The 26,027-nt window shown below is 41.9% G+C and overlaps 1 protein-coding gene across 7 annotated transcripts in view; it reads left to right on the top strand.

The window, feature by feature from the left end:
- Nucleotides 1-26,027, top strand: part of LOC132776456 (protein mono-ADP-ribosyltransferase PARP12-like) — a 60,212-nt gene that overhangs the window by 9,373 nt on the left and 24,812 nt on the right. For 2 of the 7 annotated variants that reach the window (XM_067468923.1, XM_067468922.1), the window contains exons 2-12: nucleotides 3,248-3,380; nucleotides 6,314-6,566; nucleotides 6,652-6,768; nucleotides 7,651-7,767; nucleotides 8,536-8,652; nucleotides 10,250-10,366; nucleotides 11,160-11,276; nucleotides 12,046-12,162; nucleotides 13,788-13,889; nucleotides 17,344-17,467; nucleotides 24,963-25,131. In XM_067468923.1, coding sequence (XP_067325024.1) covers nucleotides 3,248-3,380; nucleotides 6,314-6,566; nucleotides 6,652-6,768; nucleotides 7,651-7,767; nucleotides 8,536-8,652; nucleotides 10,250-10,366; nucleotides 11,160-11,276; nucleotides 12,046-12,162; nucleotides 13,788-13,889; nucleotides 17,344-17,467; nucleotides 24,963-25,131 — 1,483 coding nt within the window. The remainder of the gene's footprint in view (nucleotides 1-3,247; nucleotides 3,381-6,313; nucleotides 6,567-6,651; nucleotides 6,769-7,650; nucleotides 7,768-8,535; nucleotides 8,653-10,249; nucleotides 10,367-11,159; nucleotides 11,277-12,045; nucleotides 12,163-13,787; nucleotides 13,890-17,343; nucleotides 17,468-24,962; nucleotides 25,132-26,027) is intronic. The other 5 variants (XM_067468925.1, XM_067468924.1, XM_067468927.1 and 2 more) reach the window with 5 other exon arrangements.

Below are 26,027 nucleotides of genomic sequence, written 5' to 3'. Positions count from 1 at the left end.
TTTTCTGAATCAGCACCCCAAATAACCAAACCAAATTTAAAATTGACCAAAAACTGATTTGTAACCCTTTTGATACTAATGTTGGAGAGTGGTCCCTGGTCAGAGAGATCCCTAGTCAAAAAGGTTTGGGAATCACTGGTTTAGTTAGAAGGCATGAAAGACAAACGTCACCCAGCAACTATAGTGAGATAGCTCACTTTACACCTAAATAATGTTGTTGTTGTTGTGGACCAATAGGATAAACCAGAAGAATAAAGACTAATGTAATTTTGGAAATTTGACCCCATTTACTCTCAAATGAATGTGTGTTAGGTAATGGATTTGAATTTTCAGCTGTGCTCAAATTATAGGTTTTGTGAATGTATTTCAAAAGAAAAGCCATGTTTCAGAATGAACAAATCCATTGTATTATTACTAATAGTTGTTGTATAATACTAATAGTTGTTGTATCTCGGTGGTGGCCCCTCGGCTGTGGAACGCCCTTCCCATGGACATTAGATCAGCTCCCTCATTGATGGTATTTCGGAGAAAAGTGAAAACCTGGTTATTTGAACAGGCGTTTGAATAGGCAGTGCAATGAATTTTAGGAAATGGAACTATGGACGACGAGTTTGGATCATGATTCTAGTTATGAGATGCCAATGAATGAATGTTTATTGTTGTTTAATTGCTTAGTCTGCTATTGTGTTAATTGTTAATTGTTTTTAAATACCTTGTTATGCTGCATTGAATTTTTGCTATTTTGTTGTTAACTGCTATGAGTCGCCTAAGGGCTGAGAATAGCGGTATACAAGTGAAGTAAATAAAATAAAGAAATAAGGAAATAATTTGTACACTTACTGATACTTGTGCCTTTGTTGGGAATGAATGTGTAAATAGACCTCTGGTTTTAAGATGAGCAAGGGCTTAGAGCAGGGGTCCTCAAACTAAGGCCTGGGGGCCGGATACAGCCTTCCAAGATCATTTACCCGGCCCTCGCTCAGGATCAACCTAAGTCTGAAATGACTTGAAAGCACACAACAACAACAATCCTATCTCATCAGCCAAAAGCAGCCCCACACTTCTCATTGATATTTGAGTTTATATTTGTTAAAATTGTTCTTCATTTTAATTATAACATTGTTTTAAAGTGTTTTTTGCACTACAAATAAAACATGTGCAGTGTGCATAGGAATTCATTCATGCTTTTTTCAAATTATAATCCGGCCCTCCAACAGTTCGAGGCACTGTGACCTGGCCCCCTGTTTAAAATGTTTGAGGACCCCTGGCTTAGAGGCTTGCAATAGGTCTCGTTTCTGGTTTTGGTGTAATCTGAGAACCTCTCTTGCTGTGGACTCCAAATGGGAAATCCCAGGATTCCATAGGAAGTTGACATGATAATATGTAACAAAATTTGGAGAGAAAAAAATCTGTTCCCGGTCTGCAAGTGTTATTTCCTGTTTAATTGTACGGTACTCACTTTGAAAGTAGTTGTTATACCCTAGAAACTTTGTTTTTGTGGCTGCCACAAACTATGTTGAATTGATTGAGACCTTATGAGATACTGAAAAACTATAGTAAATTTTCCCACTTCTTATCCTATGTGATTTGGTTCATACATGAAAGTTAACAACTGAGGTGTAGAAGGGGAGACCTTTGAAAAACTAGACCTGTTTTGGCATTCATATTGTGTGCTGCATTAACGTGCTCAGGGAGAGTGACATGGTTCCTGATAATATGGACATTCATTAATGGGTGATGGCAGTGGTGGCTAATAGTCATAATAATGGTTTTCCTTGAGGTTGTGAGTGCGGAAGGAGGGCTCAAAGTTCATCCCTTTCCATGTTTTTATCCCATGGCAAATGTCTTTCTTCGTACCTATAAAACTACTGTGAAACAACTTTGAGATTTTCAGGAAGCTTGTCCCTGTGTCTACAACTACATTTGGCACAGAGTCACAATAAACAGAAGCCTTGTCTTTGAGACAATATGGGGACGCTTTATATATCTTTGTTATTCTTCATAAATTCTATGCAAATTGGAAGTAAATTAGTTTGCCATGCTCAGAAATCACCATTGTGATTGTTTGAAAACAATTTAAAAGGAGAGCTGGAAATACGTTGAAAACAATTTAAAAGGAGAGCTGGAAACACCAGGGCACCAACTTCTGACTTCCTGGTATAAAAAAAGAAAAACATGAACTGGAAAATTGAGTGGAGGGAGGATCCCTCTCCCTCCCTTTGTGTATAAGAGAGTTGAAGGTTTTATTCTTACTTGAGCCAATTTACTATTTATTTACTCTATTTGTATCTTGTCTTTCTCTATCCTAAAGGGGACTCAAGATGGCTTTCCATATAGCAACCATTCAGTGCCTTTGAACAACAAACAGTTAAAATACATTAAGTTAAAGATTGAAAATTTAAAATTTAATGCACATTAAAACACATAAAACATTGCAATCACTATTAAAAATCATGGCACCCACAATTGTAATCCGAGGCCATTCCAAAGCTCATTGCACATAATTTTGTAGCTATTACAGCTCCTTGACCATCTTTAGCCACTTCAAGGTTATAATTTTATGAAGATACCTTTCCCTGACACATAATCTGCCTCTCTGTCTTTGGTATCTATCATTGCTTTAGAATACAATAGTTGAGTTTAACCATGTTGGTTTAAAAGTGTAGGGTGGTGGGGTAGGGTGGGATTGCATATAGTTTGGCCTGTGGAATGTCAGAAATGGGTTGGATATCAAGGATTTTAAGATCATCTGGGGAGGCCCTGCTCTCGGTCCCGTCATCATTGCAGTCGCGTTGGGTGGGGATGAGAGACAGGGCCTTCTCTGTGGTGGCCCCTCGGCTGTGGAACTCCCTCCCTAAGGAGGTTAGATCTGCCCCCTCCCTCCTGACTTTTTGCAAGACGCTTAAGACTTTGCTGTGGGAGCAAGTGTTCACAGAATAAATAATTTTACTGGCACAGATGAGATTGTATGGACCGTACTTTTTGGACTGATTTGGAGGATGCTTTAGACCTGGCGAACTCTTTTTAAATGTATATTTATTATCATTTTATGTAACTGTGTATTTTATTGGTGTTTTATATTGTCGGAAGCCACCCTGAATCCCTCTTCAGAGGTCGAGAATAGGACGGGACATAAATGTTAAAAATGTTAATAATAATAATAATAATAATAATAGTTTTATAATGTCATATGATAAGGGTATTTACTATTTAAAATGATTTTCAATTCCTTTTTTTTTCATTCTAGGGCTTGCAAGTACTCCCATGATATTTTATCAGAGGATAACCGAAAAGTTCTGAAGAACCATGAACTCTCTGGCCTCAATGAGAATGAACTGCGTGTTTTACTTCTCCAGAATGACCCCTTCCTCATACCTGATGTGAGTTATGAAAATACAGTATTACCACTTAATTTTACATTAACTGCTTAGTTCCTATTATAGGACATTGGTGAGGAGGTGGTTATTAAGCTAGCTAAAGAGAAAACACAGTCAACTTTTAATATGCTTATTTCACAACATAGAATAACCTCCATTTCAAAGCTGACTCAAACTTTGAAATTCTGCTCTTCTTGAAGCTGAAAATATTTGACAAATCAGCATGAGAGCAGAACATGTTATACAGAAATATTTGAGTTACTTGTATTTGGCAGCTAAACTTCTTTCACTAAACAGCTGCTGTTGTTAGTGTAATAATAATAATAATAATAATAATAATAGTTTTATTTCTTGCTCGCTTCTCCTCACAGCGGATTATAGCAGTACTAAAAAATAAACAAACACATAATCATTTTAAAGTACGCTGTAAAATACACACATTAAAACATACCTCCATAAAATAGAATGGTGATAATAATTTTGAGCTACCAATTGTTACTAATATAAAGCATTAAAAGAGTACACTGTGTAGATATCAAATTCACGACATTGTTATTAATTATTGTTACAGGGTATCAATACAAAAAACATTCTTGTGAAAACCATAGGCATTTAAAATAATAACAAAGTATATGATTCCCCACCCTATGTGAGTAAAATTCCATATACACCCATATACCATCAATGCCAAGCAAACAAAACAAATCATGTACTGCATTTCACCAAAATGTCATGCTGTGTTTTGATTTTCTTGGCCTTCTTAGGAGTCCTTTGAGTTCTATTTTGGAGAGCAAGGCAGTGTGTAAGTCAAGTAAGCATAAACATTCACAATCCTAAGTCTTAAGAATAGCTGCTTTGGGTCCCTTTTTTGGGAGAAAAGATTTATTATTATCATTTAATATACAACAAACAAGATCACTGTGCTGACTTTTGTATTTGATCACATGTTGGACACTTCTCAAGTGTCTAGGACTGTGTGATGTATTGGCGAATAATGCATGAATATTCAAGTAGGGTGGCCCTTTACAATGGACAGGTGGTAATTTTGTTAGCATTGTTTGTTTTTAAGTGCAGGCCAAGGTCTTTAGGCACTGCACCAGTGAAACAATGGAAAACTGAGCTGTTTGTGGGCAACCAAAGCTATGGAACTGTTAACATGAGAGGAATTTTGCAGGGCGGCTCACTTAATCACTGTTGTTCACCATTGCAATGATCCCCCTGTCAGTAATTCTACAGAAAACAAACCTGGGCTACCAAATGGCAAGAAATTCACCAAAATTTTCCCACTACTACTACCACTACTTCTTTTTCTTATTATTATATTGTAGGAAGGGTTGTATTAGGCACTTTATCTGCAGCTCAGACAAATTTATTTATTTATTATTTCCTGCATTTGTAACCCACCCTTCTCAACCCTGAGGGGGGATTCAGGGCAGCCTCACAGCAAGCCACCATCCGGTGCTGTCACAGTTATAAACATTCAACCGCACCATTGTTGGAATCACAGACACCTTAAAGGGCCAGACTCAAAAGTGGCTTCAAAACAGAGTTTATTAAAACAAAGGAAAAAGGATGCAGAGGTACTTAAATGCAGTGCCACTGGTCAAAACTCAAGAAACAAACCAGACCTGGTCCAAAAAGCTTAACAGAAATATAATCCAGATTAACTGGATAAAAAGAAACGAATCAAACAAAGCGCTCTGAGGCAAAACAAAAGACACAATACACAACTGGTTAACAAAAAGGAGAGGCCGCAGGAAGAGAAGCGTCATCAGCCAAAGTCCAGGGTTGAAGCGGGAGAAATCTGAAACAGCGCTGCTCCAGAAGCAGCGTCTATAGCCAAACCGGTTCAGGTCCAGGAAGGGAGAAGTCCACATTCACGAGAAGCCAATCTGGGTCAATAACATGCAAATGATCAGGAGATCCAAACTGCAGATCCTAAACCAACACCGAACACGAAACAGGCAGCAACAAGTCTACATGAATCTTTCCCAATACACAGCACCCAACACACAAACGCTCATCAACACCTTGCCTTCTGCAAGGACCCATCACCCCTGAACCCACTTTTATTTACAAATCATCATCAGAAGATGAACTGACCACTGCCCCATCATTATCCTCTGCAGCTGCTCCCAGCTCTTCACGTGAATTCCCTTGTCCTTCCCTCCAATTCCTCCATCTCCTGTCAAGACTTAGGTCCCCTCAAGACTCAGTTGGATCCCCTGATTGCCAGTCTTCACCCCCATAAAGACATAACTAGTTGTTGGCACTCACAAATAGCTTGCACTTTTCTTATCTTAGTCCAATCCATGGTGTCTCCTTCTTCTCCTTCACTGACCCATCATCCCCAAATAATCCCTCAAACGACTCCTCATCTGTAGGTACTGTAAATAATGTCCCGGATCCTCTTTCTCTGCTGCTCATCATCAGATTCCTGCTCCCGAGTAACCCTTTTCCCCCTTCTGGCACCCATACTACTGTTTGTAACATTACTCACAGGCTCTACTACAACAACCACTAAAAGCATTAAACAATTAATTAAAAACAATCAATTAAACAATAGACTAAAACATACCAATTAAAATCCAAATCCAGGTCCTGGTCAATTCGTTATCGCAAGTTGCTTAAATCTTCTTCCCACATTGCTGCTATTCAGTGGTCGAATGCTTGGTCTCATAGCCAAGTCCTGAGTTTCCTTCTAAAAGACAGGAGGGAGGTGGTCAGTCTGATGTCCCTGGGGAGAGAGGCCACTGCTGAAAAGGCCATGTCCCTTGTCCCCACCAGTCACGTTTGCGATGGCGGTGGGATTGAGAGCAGGCCTCTACAGATGATCTTAGACTTTGTGACGGTTCGTAACAGGAGATATGTTTGGACAATTACAATGTGAATGACAGTTCGAGCATATGTCTCTTCTATTTCCTCCTTATTTCCAGGTGTGCAATGCCTACAACAAAGGGGAGGCAAGTTGCAACCAGCAAGATAATTGCTCCAAGCTCCATATTTGCCGGTACTTTCTCAAAGGACAGTGTCGGTTTCCCCGATGCAAGAGATCTCATTGCCTTATGGATCCAAAAGCCTTGAAGTTGCTGCTTGCAGAAGGAGTGGATAATGAGATGGCTTTTAATATTCAAACAATCTGTAATTACAAAACGAATGCATTGGCTAGAGAATTAGGTGCAAACAAATGTGAGTGCTACTAAATATCCTATAGGTGGGAAAGGCAACTTGGATGCCCTTGGAAATCTCTGAAAGTTCTTCTCTGTTGTCTTAGATACTTCTTCAAAGCTCAGACCTACAGCAAATCAAGAAAAGTCTGGAAATCAGAGTAAATCCATATTTGAGCAGACTTCCGGCTTGAATACTTTCATGAACATAGACCCAAACCAAGGTGAGCCAATACATTTTTTAAGAAAAGGATACAAGTGGGTTGAGGAAGTCAAAGACAGCAGTTTTGTATTTTGATGACAAAGGTTTCCAGTCTTCCTATTATTGTTGTTGTTATTATTATTATTATTATTATTATTCTGACACAAAAACACAGTATGTTATAGGAAATGAGATCTATATACTGGATTTAATATCACAAAATCACAAGTCAAACATTTCCCAAGTGTCTAAGACTGTGATGTATTTTCGAATGATGCGTGCAGATCCAAGTAAGGTGGCCTTTTGTTGTTGACAGATCATGATTTTGTCAATGTTTATTGTTTCCAAAAGCCGGCTAAGGTCTTTTGGCACGGCACCCAGTGTGCCGATGACCACTGGGACCACCTGTACTGATTTATGCCAGAACCTTTGCAGTTCGATTTTGAGATCCTGATAACGGCTGAGTTTTTCCTGTTGTTTTTCCTTAATGTGACTGTCACCTAGTATAGTGACATCCATAATCCAAACTTTTTTCCTTTCCACAGTAATAATAATAATAATTATTATTATTATTATTATTATTATTATTTTGCAATAGTAGGATTACATGCTTTTCTAATGTAAGAGGAAATACTGATGGCAGCAATGCTTCTGATAAGGTCTCCTGATTCAGACAGGCTTTTTCCGAGGAGCCAGATTAAATGTGCCAAATTCGGTAGCAGCAGTAGTGGGGGTGACAATGGTTGAGGATTTTGTGACCTGGCCCACTGTTTAAAAAGTTTTTGGACCCCTGGGCTAGAGAATTAAGTGAAAACAAATGTGAGTGCTATTAAATATCCCATATGTGAGAAAAGCAACCTGGATCCCCTTGGAAATCTCTGAAAGTTCTTTTCTGTTGTTTTAGGCATTTCCTCAAAGCCCAGTCCTATAGCAAATCAAGAAAAGTCTGGAAATCAGAGTAAATCCGTACTTGAGCAGACTTCCAGCTTGAATACTTTCATGAACATAGACCCAAACCAAGGTGAGCTAATGCATTTTTAAAGAAAGGGATACAAGTGGCTTCAGGAAGTCTAAGACAGCAGGTTTCCAGTCTTCCTATTATTATTATTATTATTATTATTATTATTATTATTATTTTGCAGTAGTAGGATTGCATGTTCTTCTAATGCAAGAGGCAGTACTGATGGCACTAAGGTCTCCTATGTCAAGACAGGCTTTTTCTGAGGAGCCAGATTAAATGTGCCAAATTGGGTAGCAGCAGTAGTGGGGGTGACACTGGTTGAGGGTTTTTCAGATGCCGCAGCATGAAACACTGCGATGAGACAATGTACAAAGGAAAAGGAGATAGTGCCAGAAGATGAGAGTCCAAGGTTGGATGGCACTCAGTGAACTATTGGGAAGACTTAGGACATGCAAGAGTAGCACTGGATAATTCAATTGTACTGAAGCCAAAAGGATATTCAGCTGTTGGTGGGCTGAGAGGTGACAGAAAGATAATTGCTCCAAGCTCCATATTTGCTGATACTTTCTCAAAGGACAGTGTCGGTTTCCCCGATGCAAGAGATCTATCTCATTGCCTTATGGATCCAAAAGCCTTGAAGTTGCTACTTGCAGAAGGAGTGGATAATGACATGGCTTTCAATATTCAAACAATCTATAATTACAAAACAACTGCTTTGGCTTGAGAATTAGGTGAAAACAAATGTGAGTGCTACTAAATATCCCATAGGTGAGAAAGGCAACTTTGATTTCCTTGGAAATCTCTGAAAGTTCTTCTCTGTTGTTTTAGACACTTCCTCAAAGCTCAGACCTACAGCAAATCAAGAAAGGTCTGGTTATCAGATTAAATCCATACTTAAGCAGACTTCCGGCTTGAATACTTTCATGAACATAGATCCAAACCAAGGTGAGCCAATACATTTTTTAAGCAAAGGATACAAGTGGGTTCAGGAAATCTAAGACAGCAGTTCTATATTTTGATGACAAAGGTTTCCAGTCTTCCTATTATTATTATTATTATTATTATTATTATTATTTTACTGACACAAAAACACAGTATGTCACAGCAAATGATATCTATATGCTGGATTTAATATCACAAAATCACAAGTCGAACACTTCCCAAGTGTCTTAGACTGTTATGTATTTTTGAATGATGCTTGCAGATCCAAGTAAGGTAGCCTTTTGTTATTGACAGATCATGATTTTGTCAATGTTAATTGTTTCAAATGCCGGCTGAGGTCTTTTGGCACGGGACCCAGTGTGCCGATGACCACTGGGACCACCTGTACTGGTTTATGCCAGAGCCTTTGCAGTTCAATTTTGAGATCCTGATAAAGTCTGTATTTTCCCTGTTGTTTTTCCTCAATGCAACTATCACCTGGTATGGTGGCATCCATAATCCAAACTTTTTTCCTTTCCACAGTAATAATAATAATAATAATAATAATTATTATTATTATTATTATTATTATTTTGCAATAGTAGGATTACATGCTTTTCTAATGTAAGAGGAAATACTGATGGCAGCAATGCTTCTGATAAGGTCTCCTGATTCAGACAGGCTTTTTCCAAGGAGCCAAATTAAAAGTGCCAAATTGGGTAGCAGCACTAGTAGTGGGGGTGACACTGTTGAGGATTTTTTAGAGGCAACAGCATGAAACACTATGATGAGACAATGCACAAAGGAAAAAGAGATTTGCTAGACTATGAGAGTCCAAGGTTGGATGGCACTCAGTCAACTATTGGAATTAGCTTAGGATATACAAGAGTAGCACTGTGGATAATTCAGCTGTACTGAAGTCAAAGGGATATTCAGCTGTTGGTGAGCTAAGAGGTGACAGCAAGATAATTGCTCCAAGCTCCATATTTGCCGGTACTCTCTCAAAGGACAGTGTCGGTTTCCCTGATGCACGAGATTTCATTGCCTTGTAGATCCAAAAGCCTTGAAGTTGCTGCTTGCAGAAGGAGTGTTTATTGAGATGGCTTTCTATATTCAAACAATATGTAATTACAAAACAACTGCATTGGCTACATCAGGGGTCCTCAAACTAAGGTCCCCCTAGGGCCATCTACGGCCCTCCAAGGTCGATTACACGTCCCTTGCTCAGGGTCAACCTAAGTCTGAAACGACTTGAAAGCACAACAACAATCCTATCTCATCAGCCAAAAGCAGGTCCACACTTACCATTGAATACTAATAGCTTATCTTTATTAAAAAGTGTTCTTCATTTTAATTACTGTATTGTTTTAAAATGTTTGGCACTACAAATAAGATATTGCAGTGTGCATAAGAATTCATTCATATATTTTTTTTCAAATTATAATCCAACCCTCTGACAGTTTGAGGGACTGTGACCTGGCCCTCTGTTTAAAATGTTTGTGGACCCCTGGGCTAGAGAATTAGGTGAAAACAAATGTGAGTGCTATTAAATATCCCATAGGTGAGAAAAGCAACCTGGATCCCCTTGGAAATCTCTGAAAGTTCTTCTCTGTTGTTTTAGGCATTTCCTCAAAGCCCAGTCCTATAGCAATTCAAGAAAAGTCTGGAAATCAGAGTAAATCCGTACTTGAGCAGACTTCCAGCTTGAATACTTTCATGAACATAGACTCAAACCAAGGTGAGCTAATGCATTTTTAAAGAAAGGAATACAAGTGGGTTCAGTAAGACTAAGACAGCAGTTCTGTATTTTGATGACAAAGGTTTCCAGTCTTCCTATTATTATTATTATTATTATTATTATTATTATTTTGCAGTAGTAGGATTACATGCTCTTCTAATGCAAGAGGCAATACTGATGGCGGTAATCCTTCTGATAAGGTCTCCTATGTCAGACAGGATTTTTTTGAGGAGCCAGATTAAATGTGCCAAATTGGGTAGTAGCAGTAGTGGGGGTGACACTGGTTGAGGGTTTTTCAGATGCCGCAGCATGAAACACTGCGATGAGACAATGTACAAAGGAAAAAGAGATAGTGCCAGAAGATGAGAGTCCAAGGTTGGATGGCACTCAGTGAGCTATTGGGAAGACTTAGGACATGCAAGAGTAGCACTGTGGATAATTCAATTGTACTGAAGCCAAAAGGATATTCAGCTGTTGGTGGGCTGAGAGGTGACAGCAAGATAATTGCTCCAAGCTCCATATTTGCCGATACTTTCTCAAAGGACAGTGTTGGTTTCCCCGATGCAAGAGATTTCATTGCCTTATGGATCCAAAAGCCTTGAAGTTGCTACTTGCAGAAGGAGTGGATAATGAGATGGCTTTCAATATTCAAACAATCTGTAATTACAAAACAACTGCATTGGCTAGAGAATTAGGTGAAAACAAATGTGAGTGTTACTAAATGTCCCATAGGTTTAGAAAGGCAACTTGGATCACCTTGGAAATCTCTGAAAGTTCTTCTCTGTTGTTTTAGGCATTTCCTCAAAACCCAGACCTATAGCAAATCAAGAAACTTCTGGAAATCAGAGTAAATCCGTACTTGAGCAGACTTCCAGCTTGAATTCTTTCATGAACATAAACCCAAACCAAGGTGAGCTAATGCATTTTTTAAGAAAGGGATACAAGTGGCTTCAGGAAGTCCTAAGACAGCAGTTCTGTATTTTGATGACAAAGGTTTCCAGTCTTCCTATTATTATTATTATTATTATTATTATTATGCAATAGTAGGATTACATGCTCTTCTAATGCAAGAGGCAATACTGATGGTGGCAATGCTTCTGATAAGGTCTCTTTGTTCAGACAGGTTTTTTTCCGAGGAGCCACATTAAATGTGCCAAATTTGGGTAGCAGCATTAGTGGAGGTGACACTCATTGAGTATTTTTCAGATGCCACAGCATGAAACACTATGATGAGACAATATACAAAGGAAAAGGAGATAGTGCCAGAAGATGAGAGTCCAAGGTTGAATGGCACTCAGTGAGCTATTGGGAAGACTTAGGACATACAAGGGTAGCACTGTGGATAATTCAATTGATATTCAGCTGTTGGTGGGCTGAGCGGTGACAGCAAGATAATTGCTCCAAGCTCCATATTTGCTGGTACTTTCTCAAAGGACAGTGTCAGTTTCCCCAATGCAAGAGATCTCATTGCCTTATGGAACCAAAAGCCTTGAAGTTGCTACTTGCAGAAGGAGTGGATAATGAGATGGCTTTAAATATTCAATCTGTAATTACAAAACAATTGCATTGGCTAGAGAATTAGGTGAAAACAAATGTGAATTCTACTAAATATCCCATAGGTGAGAAAGTCAACTTGGATGCCCTTGGAAATCTCTGAAAGTTCTTCTCTGTTGTTTTAGACACTTCCTCAAAGCTCAGACCTACAGCAAATCAAGAAAAGTCTGGTTATCCGATTAAATCCATACTTAAGCAGACTTCCGGCTTGAATGCTTTCATGAACATAGATCCAAACCAAGGTGAGCCAATGCATTTTTAAAGCAAAGGATACAAGTGGGTTCAGGAAGTCTAAGAGCAGTTCTGTATTTTGTTGACGAGGGTTTCCAGTCTTCTCATCACATTTTTTTTTGTAATAGTGGGATTGCATGCTTTTCTAATGCAAGAGGAAATACTGATGGCAGCAATGCTTCTGATAAGGTCTTTTGTATCAGACAGGTTTTTTCCAAGGAGCCAGATTAAATGTGCCAAATTGGGCAGCAGCAGTAGTGGGGGTGACACTGCACAACACATATAGGAACTGATAATGTGTGAAACATGAATCAAGGAAAGCATGACATAGTAAAAGAACTGGAATATATGAACATTGCAGTACTTGGGATGAGTGGGGTAAAGTGGATAGGAATGGAATAAATAACTACACAGTGTTTTACTCAGGGAATGAAAGTCTAAGAAGGAATGGAATGACATTAATATTGAGCAGAAATGTAGCCAAAGCAGTCATGGGACACAATGCAAAGAATAAAGCTTAAAAGAAAATCTGTCAGTGTAACCATAGTGCTATGGTACCAACAGTGCTATGGTTTTTTTTGAAGAGCCATGAATACAGGGCAAAAGGCAGAAATATACCAAGAGGAAGGCATGTCAAGCAAATCCTTGATGTGACCACCTTCCATCTGGAAATCTATGTTGTCAGTGGTTCCAGAATAGGTTTTCACAGTGATTTATAAACCCAACACGAAGACTCTGCCTCTGGAACACAATATTACTCAGCCACAAGTAATCACCCACGATGAACCCAAGTTTATGCTCCAACCATAGAGGAAAAAGAGGAGGAGATGGAAACATTCTGCAAGGGAGTTCAGGAGTAAATTGATAATACTCAGCCTTTGATTGTGTAGATCATAAAAATTAAGGTTCACTCTAAAATAAATTGGTGTTTTACAACATTTGATTGTTCTGGTGCATAACCTGCTCTTGGGTTTGGGGGGGGGGGGCTACCATGAGGATAAAATAGAGAGAACTGAGAGAACTGGAATGATTTCCATTTGGCAAAAGGCTCAGGCAAGGCCTCACTGAATATATTGTACGCAAAAGTGCATTAAACTCAAGATGAAAATGTACAAATTGGAGAGAGGAACATAAATAATTTGGAAGCAAAGATGACTAAACTGTTGTACTTTTGACATATTATGTGACATAAAAATACAATAATGCTTGCCATGGTAGATGACAATTTAAGAGGGGAGACTGTTACAAATCGGGAGACACAATCAAGGAAGCCAGGTTTGCAAGATTTGAACAAGACTGTTAATAATAAAGTGACTTGGAGGTCACTCTTTCATAGGGTTGTCATAAGTTGAAGTGTGCTTAACTGCAGTTAACAAAAAAAGACCCAATATAACATGTATCTCTAAATTAGTGTAGATTAATCTATATTGACCTTTTGGCATAGGTGAATTACAGCAAATTTTCAAAATGTGGGGGCTGTTTATATTTTCATGTACATGCAGAAACTAACAGTTGAATTATCCATGTTGTAACATATTACACAGTTGATTCATTGCAGTCATCATTTGCATTGATAATGTTGAAGAATGTTTCTGACTTGTTCTTGATTTAAAAATTCTCATTTTTCCTCATACAGATGTGAAAACAGCTCATTGTCCTAAACCTCTTCCAAATGCAGAGAAAGAGAAAATAGATGAGATATGTCTGTATTATCTCTTTCAGTTCTGCAAGCATAAAAGTAAGTCTCTCTAGAACAATGGTTCTCAACCTTCCCAAAGCTTTTACTCCTTAATACAGTTTCTCATGTTGTGGTGACCCCCCTCCCAACCATAACATTGTTTTCTTTGCTACTTCACAACTGTAATTTTGCTACTGTTATGAATCGTAATGTAAATATCTGATATGCAAAATGTATTTTCATTCACTGGGCAAAATTTGGCACAAATGCCTGATACACCCATATTTGAATACTGGTGGGGGATTGATTTTGTCATTTGGGAGTTGTAGTTGCTAAGATTTATAGTTAATCTACAATCAAAGAGCACCCTGAACTCCACCAACGATGGAATTGAACCAAGCTTGCACACAGAACTCCCTTGACCAACAGAAAATAATGGAAGGGTTTGGTGGGCATTGACTGTGAGCTTTGTGAAGTATAGTTCACCTACACCCAGAGAGTACTGTGAACCAAATTTGACACGAATACTTAATATGCCCAAATGTGAACACTGGTGGAGTTTGGGGAAAATAGAACTCGACATTTGGGAATTGTATTTGCTGGTTTGCCTACAATCAAAGAGCATTCTGGACCCCTATGAACCATCACGGAGATGAAGATCCTCCAGGGAGGCCCTGCTTTCGTCCCGCCATTGTCACAGGCATGATTAGTGGGGACGAAAGACAGGGCCTTCTCGGTGATTGCTCCCCGGGTATGGAACCCTTCCCCCTCCCTCCTGTCTTTTAGAAGGATGGTATAAACTTGGCTGTGGGACCAAGCTTTTGGGACAGAGCAATGAAGCAACAGTGGGAAAGATGACAGGGCCAATTGGATTTGATGCGGATGGCTAGGACGGTTTTAAATGGTGTATTTTAATATTTTGATAAATGTTTTTTAATGTTTATGTGTTGTATGTGAATTTGTTTCCCGGCATTGAATGTTTGCCGTGTATATGCTGTGCTCCGCACTGAGTCCCCTTTGGGGTAAGAAGGGCAGAATATAAATGTTTTAAATAATAAATAATAACAACCCTACCGATGATAGAATTGAGCCAAACTTCCCACACAGAACCCTCATGACTAACAAAAAATACTGTGTTTTCTGATGGACTTTGGCGACTCTCTGATACCCCCTCGCGACCCCACTGTTAATGCATGGGACTTTAAATGCCACTGCTAGCATAAATCCACTCCCCAAATGTTTTTACAAGCTTTCAGACATTTCTGATAGAGCTCAAAAGTCAACCAGTGAAACAGGCAAGCTGTTCAGCTCAAGGACAGATAGCAAATGACTTATCTAAACAAACTTAGTTAAACTCATTTAGATAGCAGATAAGTTAAAATAAATCAGAACAAATGACCCAGGGCTTGGAAAAGCCAGTCAAAATAAAATATCTAGACAGATAAACAGATAAACAGATCACACTTATTGTGCTGCCAACCTTTCCCGGAAGCCATGTAATGTATTAAAAACCCAAATAGCTAAATAAACAAATGGAAGCTTTTAAAACAGAGACAGTTTATTATTATCTTAGGAAATTAGGAAAAAGTTTAGTAGTAAGACTCAGTAAGATTCTTTTAAAAACTGGGTTGTTTTTTTGTCGTGTCAGGAGCGACTTGAGAAACTGCAAGTCGCTTCTGGTGTGAGAGAATTGGTCGTCTGCAAGGACATTGCCCAGGGGACGCCTGGATGATTTGATGTTTTTATCATCCTTGTGGGAGGCTTCTCTCATGTCCCCGCATGAGGAGCTGGAGCTGATAGAGGGAGCTTATCCGCCTCTCCCTGGATTTGAACCTGCAACCTGTCGGTCTTCAGTCCTGCCGGCACAAGGGTTTAACCCACTGCGCCATCGGGGGCTCCTCTTAAAAACTGGTGATTAACAGCATATTAATGGCTAATATTGATTTGCTCAATTTGCTAATCTGACTACCTAGACTTCAGGCCTGCATAACCTGTGGCCCTCCCAACTACCAGAAACCCTAGCCAACTTGTTCAATGGTCAGGAATTCTGGGAACTGAAGTCTAAAACATGTGGAGTGCTGCAGGTCAATGTGTATATGTTTATTCTGTTTCAAAGCAGTAATACGCTGCTTTTGTTGGCAAAATCATTGATTTCACTGGAAAATTTGCCATTTGGCTTCCAAACTAGATGATAGTTCACCAACTTTTCTGCCTACTACAGCAAAAATAAATATCTACACAAGAGTGATACATTTATTGGCCAACTGAAATAATCAAAATGTATCATGCAAGATTTTGATACTCCACTGGCATCAAAATACAGGAGAAAAAAAATGACAATGTTAGAGTCACGGGCCTGAATTTTATGTCAGATGCAGCTCATGAAACATCTCAGTGCTGAAAGAGGCCACTTCCCTTCTTGACTATATAGGACTAAGACAAAGGACAGTCAATTTTAAATTTCATCACCAATAGTAAAGAAATGTCCCTTAATAATAATAATAATAATAATAATAATAATAATAATAATAATAATAATAATGCTTTATTTATACCCTGCTCCATCTCCCCCAAGGGGACTCAGTGCAGCTTACATGAGGCCACACCCATTGGTACAATACACAACAATATAACACAAGAACATAATAAAACCAAAAAATAAAATACATAAATGCAAAACAATATAATAGCAACACAACAATATAAAATCAGACATTAAAACACAAAAGATTTCGCTGGGCAGGGCCAAATTCAGGATAAAATTTCAAAACACTGGGAGATAGGACAATGTCAAAACATTGGGGGGGGGGGAATCCGGGGATGAGGAAGGATTTAATTGCACGAACCATAAACAAAGTGCTACTGAGGTCATTTAGTGCAAAGTTTTTGGTCAGAGAGAGTACCTTACGTTCAATCACTGAAGGCACATTGGAATTCTCCCAGGTTTTCAGATTCTCCCAAAGATTGCCAGCATGGGGGCTTGCCTAATGTCTTTGGGAAGTGAGCTCCAGAGTTGAGGGGCCACCACAGAGAAGGCTCTCTCTCTCGTCCCCACAAGTCGCAGTTGTGATGCAGGTCGGAGCGAGAGAAGAGCCTCTCCGGAAGATCAAAGAGATCGTGTGGGTTCGTAAATGGATCCAGATTGGCTCAGTCCTTTCTGGCTCAGTTCAAAGTCATATGATTAGAGCTGTAAATAGATTTTGTACTCAGGATATGTAATGCATCATCTTTCCCCATATGATTCTATGCTGCGCTCAGTTGCAGAGGAGCTTTGATGAAGGAATTGCTGATGAGAAGAAGTGAAAAATCAAATATTGTGAAACTCCCCATCCCTAAGGGATAAATAATCCACTGCCAATGTTGTCCAACTGTTATGTTACTTAAAGTCTGATTATTACCAGTTATTGAAATTTGTATTCCTTGTTCTTTTTGTTTCTGTTATTTGCTTTGTTTTCATGCTCTGTTATTAGTTGAAATAACCACTGGGTGCTTCCTATGCTTGTTCTTTTTCTAGATAACTGCAATATGTTCCATTACCATTTGCCTTATCGATGGCAAGTAGATAGTGGAAATGGTTGGAACGATTTGCCCAATGGAGGGGAAATAGAAAAAGCCTATTGTGACCCAAGTTTAACCAGGTATAAAATGGCTCTTCTTTGTGAAAAGTTTTAGTGGAAATTGGTTTTCTATTAGCTGAAGTTCAACCCTGGCTTATTTTATTTGTTTGTTTATTTACTTACTGCATTTATATACTGCTTTTCTCACCCCTGGGAGGACTCAAAAGTGGTGTACAACAAGCAGTGGCAAGAATCAGTGCCAACATATATACACAACCAAAGCATAATAACTAAAACGATAACCTATAACTATAAATCAAACCTTCTCAACGTAGACCTTTCTCCCTTTGGAAAAGATAGTGCAGTAACTCACTTAAGTCACAAATATCTTGACTCTGATGTCCTGCTGAGGCATCTGTCTCATTGGCATGCAGGGTCAGGAGGGGCCATGAACAAGAACCCACTGCATTTAGTTGCTGCTGAAAAATGCAAAACAAGCACACCAAAAGACTATTTTGATGAAGAAACTGAGACACTCCTTTCTTCTGGTCAATTAACGGAAAGTTTAGTTTCTTCCTCGTGTAGTCTGTGAAATGCGCACTAATGGGTTTCTGTGCGCATGCGCAGTGATTTCGGAACATTCTAGATGAAAAGAATTAAGGCGGGAGTCCCGCCCACCCTCCCAATGGTATAAAAGGCAGTAGGCGGAGTTCCGCTTCAGTTCTTCTTTCCGCGCGACAGCAGAAGCATTTCGGACTTTCCTCTCTGTTTACTTACCTTGTTATCGACTCGGACTGCACTCGACGATCCTCCATTCTCCTTCCCTCGACAACGGACCGATCACGGACAGGCTAGCATGTCGGCTTTATCTTTTAAAAAATGTTCGGCTTGTGGAGTTAATCTCCCAGAAGCCGATAGACACACCAAGTGTCTTTTGTGCCTTGGAGAGGCCCATAATCGCTCTGCCTGCGAGATCTGCAGAGGCTTTACATCTCGGGCCCAAAAGAGCAGAGACTCCCGTCTTAAAGCTCTTTTATATGAGCAGGCACTGGCCCCTGAGGAGACTCGCCAAGCCGCGCTCAGTCTCTCTCAGCAGCCCTCACCCTCCCCTCTCTCCGGAGAGCGGCCGGGCCCCTCCTCCATGCAGCTGGAAGAGAACCCTGCGGCCGTGACTCCTCCCCTTGGGGACGAGCCGCCGCCGAAAAGACCCAGGGTCTCCAAACAAACTGCTCATAAAAGCAAGTCAAAGGAGAAACAAAATAAGAAAAAGGGATGGCAACTCTCTGGCGTGCAGCCCCTGAGTCCTCCCCTGCTGGTACCGCCGGCCCAGCTGCTTGAGCTCTCGCCCACGGAGCAAACCGCACCGCAATTCCTTGAACTTCAGGAGCCCCCGGAGCTTCTCCCGATTCAGCTCCTCAACTCCCAGCCCGATCCTAACCTCCCCTCTTCCCCCTCCCTCCTTCAGCCTGCCCAGCCTCTCAGAGAACAACCTCCCTCCCCGGTACCGGCCCCTCCCACCTCACAAAGAGAACGTGGCCATTCTCGGCCGAGCCGCTCCTCCAGCCGCCGGTCCCGATCCTCATCCTCCTCGCATTCTCGGTCCCGGTCCTGCACTCCTCCCTCCAAACGCCCGCGTGGGCGCGATCCGCGCGACCGCGATCCACGTTTTCCTTACCCTTATGACTATCCTTTTCCCCTCTATCCTCCCCCCCCTTCTACTACCCTTACTATCAAGGGGAATACTCGAGGGACCATACTCCTCCTCCTCATCCCTATCCTCATTCCTACCCCCCTCCTTCCGCCACTGTTTCTAGGCCCCCTCCCGAGCCTCCTATCCTTCAACACCAGGGGGCACCACCCCCGGATCCTACTACTCCTCAGCAGGATCACCAACCCGACCCAGAAACTGTGGATGTTGAATCTTCCAGTGATTCACCTCCCACTTCTGCTCTTCAAGCTGAACCAGATCCAGACCCTCTACAAGCGGAAGAGTTTAAAAACTTTTCTGCTTTATTAATCAGACTTTCCAGGTCACTTAATCTGGCCGTTCCCCAGCCTACTAAGGCTGTGGATGACCCTTGCTTCACCTCATCTGAACAACAGCGACCCATGTCAACTATATTGCCCACCTTACCTTACCTTCTAGAAGTCCTAAAAACAGAAGGTGTTTCTCCAGCCCTGGTTCCAGCTACACTAGGAAAGAAACTAGATGCCATGGCAAAAAAGTTTTATTCCTCTGCCTGCCTGTTTGCCAGAATGGCACATTATGGCGTTTACATGAGTGTATACCAGACACACCTCTGGAACAAAATTTCACCTTATCTTGATCTCTTACCAATGGCTGATCAACCAATGGCAAAAGCCTTTGCTCAAGAAGCACTTCTTCTCTCTAAGCTCCAAAAGGACTTAGCAAAGAACACAGCTGACATGTCCGGCAAACTCATTGCCGGGGCAGTGGCCTTGAGACGTCACGCCTGGCTCAGGGCGTCCACTCTTTCTCCTTCAGCTCGCACGTTGATTGAAGATCTCCCTATGGATCAAACAGGATTGTTTAATCCAGAAACAGATTCCCAGTTGAAACATTCCCATGAGATGAAACAAACGGTCACTAAATATGACCAACAACCTTATCAACAGAGACAACGATGGGGCAATTACTATCATTACCCCACCTATCATAGAGGCCGTTACAACCCTCACTCCTACAGAGGAAAACAACGTCCTCATTCATCTCCTGCCACCACTGGGAAGCCACCTGTCCCCTTTAAGGGTCAGTATCGGGGCACTAAACCACCAGATAACAAAAAACGGCGTTTTTAGCCCCCCTCCCTCCCCAGCACTGAATCTACCTGCCCTTTCCCCACCCTCCACACACATCACATCCACCTTACCACTATACCTCAACAGACTCCATCCATACTTACCTGCTTGGCAGTCCATAACCAATGACACCTGGGTCCTCCGCATAGTGGATGAAGGTTATGCCATTGAATTCCATTCTCTCCCTCCACTGGGAAAAATTTTACCAACTCAATCCTCTCCCATGCTTTGGGACGAGATGTCCTCTCTTTTAGAGAAAGGGGCAATTTCCCCGGTACATCCCGACCTAGCTCACACTTGCTTTTTCTCCCGCTACTTCCTAGTAGATAAAAGGGACGGAGGTCAACGCCCCATCTTAGACCTCCGAGGCATTAACAAATTCATTTCACCTCGCAAATTTCGCATGGTCACATTAGCCAACATCCTTCCTTTCATCACAAAGGGAGCATGGCTCGCCAAGGTTGACCTCAGAGATGCATACTTCCACATCTCAATTAGACACAACCATCGCAGATACCTCTGCTTTGCACTGGACAACCACATTTTTTCTTTCTCCGTATTACCCTTTGGTCTTTCCTCCGCCCCAAGGGTTTTCACTAAATGCATGTCAGTAGTAGCTGCTCACCTACGCCAGAACGGCGTAACGGTTTTTCCATACATAGATGATTGGCTTTTTTCGGCGAAATCTCGTTCCCAGCTCCTCTCTGACATCTCCTTCACCTTGTCTCTCCTACAGGAACTTGGACTTGTCGTGAATCTCGACAAATCCCACCTCATACCTACCCAGCGCATCCATTTCATTGGTGCCCTGATAGACTCCACATCCCAACGGGCTTACCTGCCAGAAGACCGGTTCTCCAATCTCTGCCAAGCCATCAACAGCCTTTTTTCTTCAGGCCGGTCCTCTGCATGGGCTATCCAATCCATCCTTGGCCACATGGCGTCCACTACAAGTGTGACCCCTTTCGCCCGGCTCTGCCTCCGCCCACTCCAATCCTGGTTCCTGGGGGTATTCGATCCCATTCACGACTCACAATCCATGATTCTTCAACCTCCCGCTCATGTCCTCAGCTCCCTCCTGTGGTGGACAAGGGAACCCAATGTGTGCTCAGGTCTCCCATTCACACCCCCCCCCCGCCCGTCTCTGTCACTGACAACAGACGCGTCCTCCTCCGGCTGGGGAGCACACCTCCGAGACTTGACGATCAGCGGCCGCTGGTCTCACTCAGAGCAAAAACTCCACATCAACGCACTGGAGCTACTGGCAGTGGGAAAAGCCCTCCGGGCCTTTGCTCACCAAGTCTCCAACCGCACCATCCAGATAGTCACAGACAACACATCAGTAAAATTTTACCTCAACAAACAAGGGGGAACCCACTCCCCAACCCTCCTCTCCATAACAACAGAGATCTGGGAATGGTGCATTCGGAGGAACATATTCCTCATTGCAATCCACCTTCCGGGAAAAGACAATACACTGGCGGACTCTCTCAGCAGGACTCCGACCACAACCCACGAGTGGCACTTACACCCCAGAGAGTTCAGCCTCTTGACCCGTCACTGGGGCCAACCACAAGTAGACATGTTTGCCTCCCCAGACAACACACAGTGCACACTCTTTTGCGCGAGGCTCCACCCTCACGCATTCCCAGGCTGCTTAGGAGACGCCTTTCTCTTCCAGTGGTCTCAAGGGTTCCTCTACATCTTTCCCCCCCTTCCTCTACTCTCCAGAGTAGTTGCGAAGGTCATCACAGACAAGGCCAATTGTATCTTGATAGCCCCATGGTGGCCCAGGCAACCATGGTTTGCTCCTCTCCTTCACGCATCACGAAGAACTTTTCTTCGCCTACGATCCAGCCCGGATCTTCTCACCATACAAAACGGGCTGATCTGCCACCCAGATCTCCCAACTCTACGCCTCACGGCGTGGAGGATCACACCATGACCCATCTCTCTGAGGCTGCACGACTCATCATCCAGGCAGCTCAAAAGACTTCCACCAAGAGATCTTATACCTATAAATGGTCAAAATTCAAGTCTTTCACTCACCCCTTGGGCTTTGAGCCTGCCTCAGCCCCAGTGCATATTGTCTTAGACTTTCTAGTTCACCTCTCCTCACGAGGTTTTTCCCTCTCCTCAATTAAGTGCTATCTCGCAGCACTCTCCTGGTTTAGGAGAAAATCAGGACTACCGTCCCTTTTTCAAGATCCGTTGATACAGTTATTTGTTAAAGGTTATAAAAATGTTCACCCCCCAGTTTCCCCCCCACCCCCGGCTTGGAGCCTTGAGCTTGTATTGTCTCAACTCTCCAAACCTCCCTTTGAGCCTATGGCCTCCTGTGACATCTCCCATCTCTCCTGGAAGACGGCGTTCTTAGTGGCCATTACTTCTGCAAGGAGGGCCAGTGAACTCGCTGCTCTTCGCTCAGACCCTCCTTTTATTAGGTTCCACGAGGACAAAGTAGTCCTTCGGACCGACATTACCTTCCTTCCTAAAGTTGTCTCCAAGTTTCACATGTCCCAAGACATCACTCTCCCTGCCTTTTTTCCTAACCCTTCCTCTCCCTTGGAAGTTGCACTCCACGCGCTGGATGTCAAAAGAGCCCTCTCCTTCTATATATCCAGGACAGCCTCCTATAGGAAATCTCCAAGACTTTTCCTAAAATACCGGAAAGACGCCTTGGGCGCTCCAGTAACATCTCAAAGATTGTCATCATGGATAGTATCCACAATTCGCCTAGCTTACAGTTTGGCGCACAAGGAACCTCCTTCGACTATCCATGCCCACTCTACGAGGTCGCTTTCAACATCTCAAGCCTTTCTCCATGGTGTTCCAGTCCACGACATCTGCAGAGCAGCAACTTGGACGACACCTTCCACCTTTGCCTCTCACTACAAGCTCGACATCCTCGCCAAGAGAGATGCGGCCTTCGGCAGAGCAGTTCTTTTCTCCTGTGTGGCATGACCCACCTCCAGGTTGGTAGCTTTACAATCACCCATTAGTGCGCATTTCACAGACTACACGAGGAAGAAATATAGGTTGCTTACCTGTAAACGTATTTCTTCCAGTGATAGTCTGTGAAATCCGCACGTCCCGCCCGTCCTCCCCTCTTATGTCATGCCTCTTTTCCTGGCTGCTGTCTGGCGGCAAGGAACTGAAGCGGAACTCCGCCTACTGCCTTTTATACCATTGGGAGGGTGGGCGGGACTCCCGCCTAAATTCTTTTCATCTAGAATGTTCCGAAATCACTGCGCATGCGCACAGAAACCCATTAGTGCGGATTTCACAGACTATCACTGGAAGAAATACGTTTACAGGTAAGCAACCTATATTTCACAACCCTGTGTCTCTTTATGAGCTCCCTCCAAATAACTTGCTCCTATTCTTATCTCATTCGAGTTTTTTAACGTTTTATCCTGTACATGTGGCCCACCCATTGTCTCTGCGATTGTGGTTATTGTAATGTTATTTTGTTACTGTATTTATATGTTTTTTAATGTAATTTTGATGCTGTTGCTTGTTGCTTATGTTTTGGTTTTATTTTTACTGTAATATGTTGTCCGAGCTTCGCCCCATGTAAGCCGCTCTGAGTCCCCATTGGGGAGTTGGTGGCAGGGTATAAAGATTGTTGTTGTTGTTGTTGTTATTATTATTATTATTAATCTTCCTTCTGGATTCTTATTTTACTTGTTGAAGATCCAAGTCAAGCAAAATTACCGAGTAAAGTTGAGAAGGAATGTAAATTATCAAAGCTGCAGCTGTAAGTGGAGTCTTCCCCACTGAGCTGATTGAATAATGGTATTTAAGGACTGCAAGAAAGGCCACTAAAGGCTAGTGAAACCTGTGAGGCCGCATGAATCCTAACAACAAACTATAGCCCCTTCCACACAACTGTATAAAATCCACATTGAATTGGATTATATGGCAGTGTGGACTCGGATAATCCACTTCAAAGCAGATATTGCGTCGTGTTATTGTTTTTGCTTATTTTGCTATGAGTTTTGTATTGTTTTTGTATTATTGCTGTTATTGTTATTGTTGTGTTTGGGCTCGGCCGCATGTAAGCCGCACCGAGTCCCTTGGGAGATGGTAGCGGGGTACAAATAAAGTCGTCTTCTTCTTCTTCTTCTTCTTCTTCTTATTATTATTATTATTATTATTATTATCAGCCTTGATATTCCAGGTTATATGACTGTGTGAGCTTCCAACCAATTCTGTGTAGCTTGTTGTCAACCTTTGCAACTCGAAAGACAGTTGCATCTGTCAAGTAGGAAATTTAGGTACCACTTATGTGGGGAGGCTAATTTAACTAATTTACGAGGCCATGAAAATCTCCGACAAGCATTCGGGGAATGAGGAGTATTTCATCAGTGTCACAGATGGATGGTGAAGCGACAGCTCCCCTGGTGGCCAGAAAAAGTTGGGATGTTAAATAGCCTCTGACTGTCTGTCTATATGTGTTGTGTGTCTACGGCGTTGAATGTTTGCCATGTATATGTATGTTGTAATCTGCTCTGAATCCCCTGCAGGGTGAGAAGGGCAGAATATAAATACTGTAAATAATAATAATACTGTAAATATTACATGTCTCTAACTTTTTGTATGGTCTCACTTTTATATACTGATTGGCTTTTGAGAAGGGGTAGAAGGGATTGAGGAGGGGTGATGTGAACTAATACCATTGGAAAACATGAATACAAATGTCTGGTGTTTATACATACCTAGACATTTTTTTCTCCCTGTCTCTTTCCCCTAGTGTTTTGGACTTGGGCATCGATTTCGGGACTATGACCTCTTCAACTGGTCCAATTCGACGTCTGTCCACTCCATCATCAGTCACCAAACCTGCTAAATTTGTAATGACAACAAAATGGCTTTGGTACTGGAAAAATGACAAGGGCCAATGGATTGAATATGGAAAACAGGTCAGTTTGCAATTTATGCATTTTAGGGCCCTGAGCAAACCTAACTGAAGGGAGGATTTGGCTTGTTTTTTTTGTCCTAACCTGAGTAAGAGCCTATAACAGTCTTGTACATCCAAACAGAACCAGCTGCAACTATCCCCACTGCTATCCCGTGTTCCCCTGCCGAGATGCCCCAGGGACATGGGATGGCAATCCCCTTCCCCCACGCACAGTGTAGTGACAATCTCTGATTTGGGACAATGGGTTTTATATGGCAAACAGGTGTATTTTGGGGCCCTGGAAAAAAACTAGTTTCTGGGATGGATAGGGCCCACCTATTTCCAAACACTCGTTATGATGTCTGCTGAGATGATGGGGAATGCTATGAAGGGATGGGGAGAAGAGCGGATAATTTCCTATATCCTTTGCTCTCCCCCTTCCTCAGCGCCTCATAATTCTGACTGACATCAGGACAAGTGATGGGGAACAGGTAGAAAACATATTGTGGCAAGAGTTCTCTGCCACATGTGGAGCAAAGGGGAAATAGGGTGGCAGCCCAGCGACGCTGAACCATGTTCGGCACCTCTGGGTGATGTGGACTCCATCTCATCTCCTAGGTAGCCAGTGGAGTCCCTGTAGGGACACATATTGGGGCCAATCCAGCACTCAGCACACCAGATCAGTCCCATTATAAGTGTTAGTGTAACTGTGTCCCCCTAGAAGGTTTGACATGTGTGATTTTCTATGTTTTTCATGGATTTATTCTGAATTGGTTTTAGCAGTAATGATGTTCAATGCTGTTTTAATATTTGTATATTGTAAACTGTATGCTAAAGTTTTTATGTTATGCTTTTGAGACTCCTGCGGGAGATATAAAGTGAGGTATAAATAAATATAATAATAATAATAATAATAAT

This window comes from Anolis sagrei, chromosome 5 (assembly GCF_037176765.1).
Source record: "Anolis sagrei isolate rAnoSag1 chromosome 5, rAnoSag1.mat, whole genome shotgun sequence".
Lineage (NCBI taxonomy): Eukaryota > Metazoa > Chordata > Lepidosauria > Squamata > Dactyloidae > Anolis > Anolis sagrei.
This window is presented reverse-complemented; position numbering and strand designations above follow the sequence as displayed.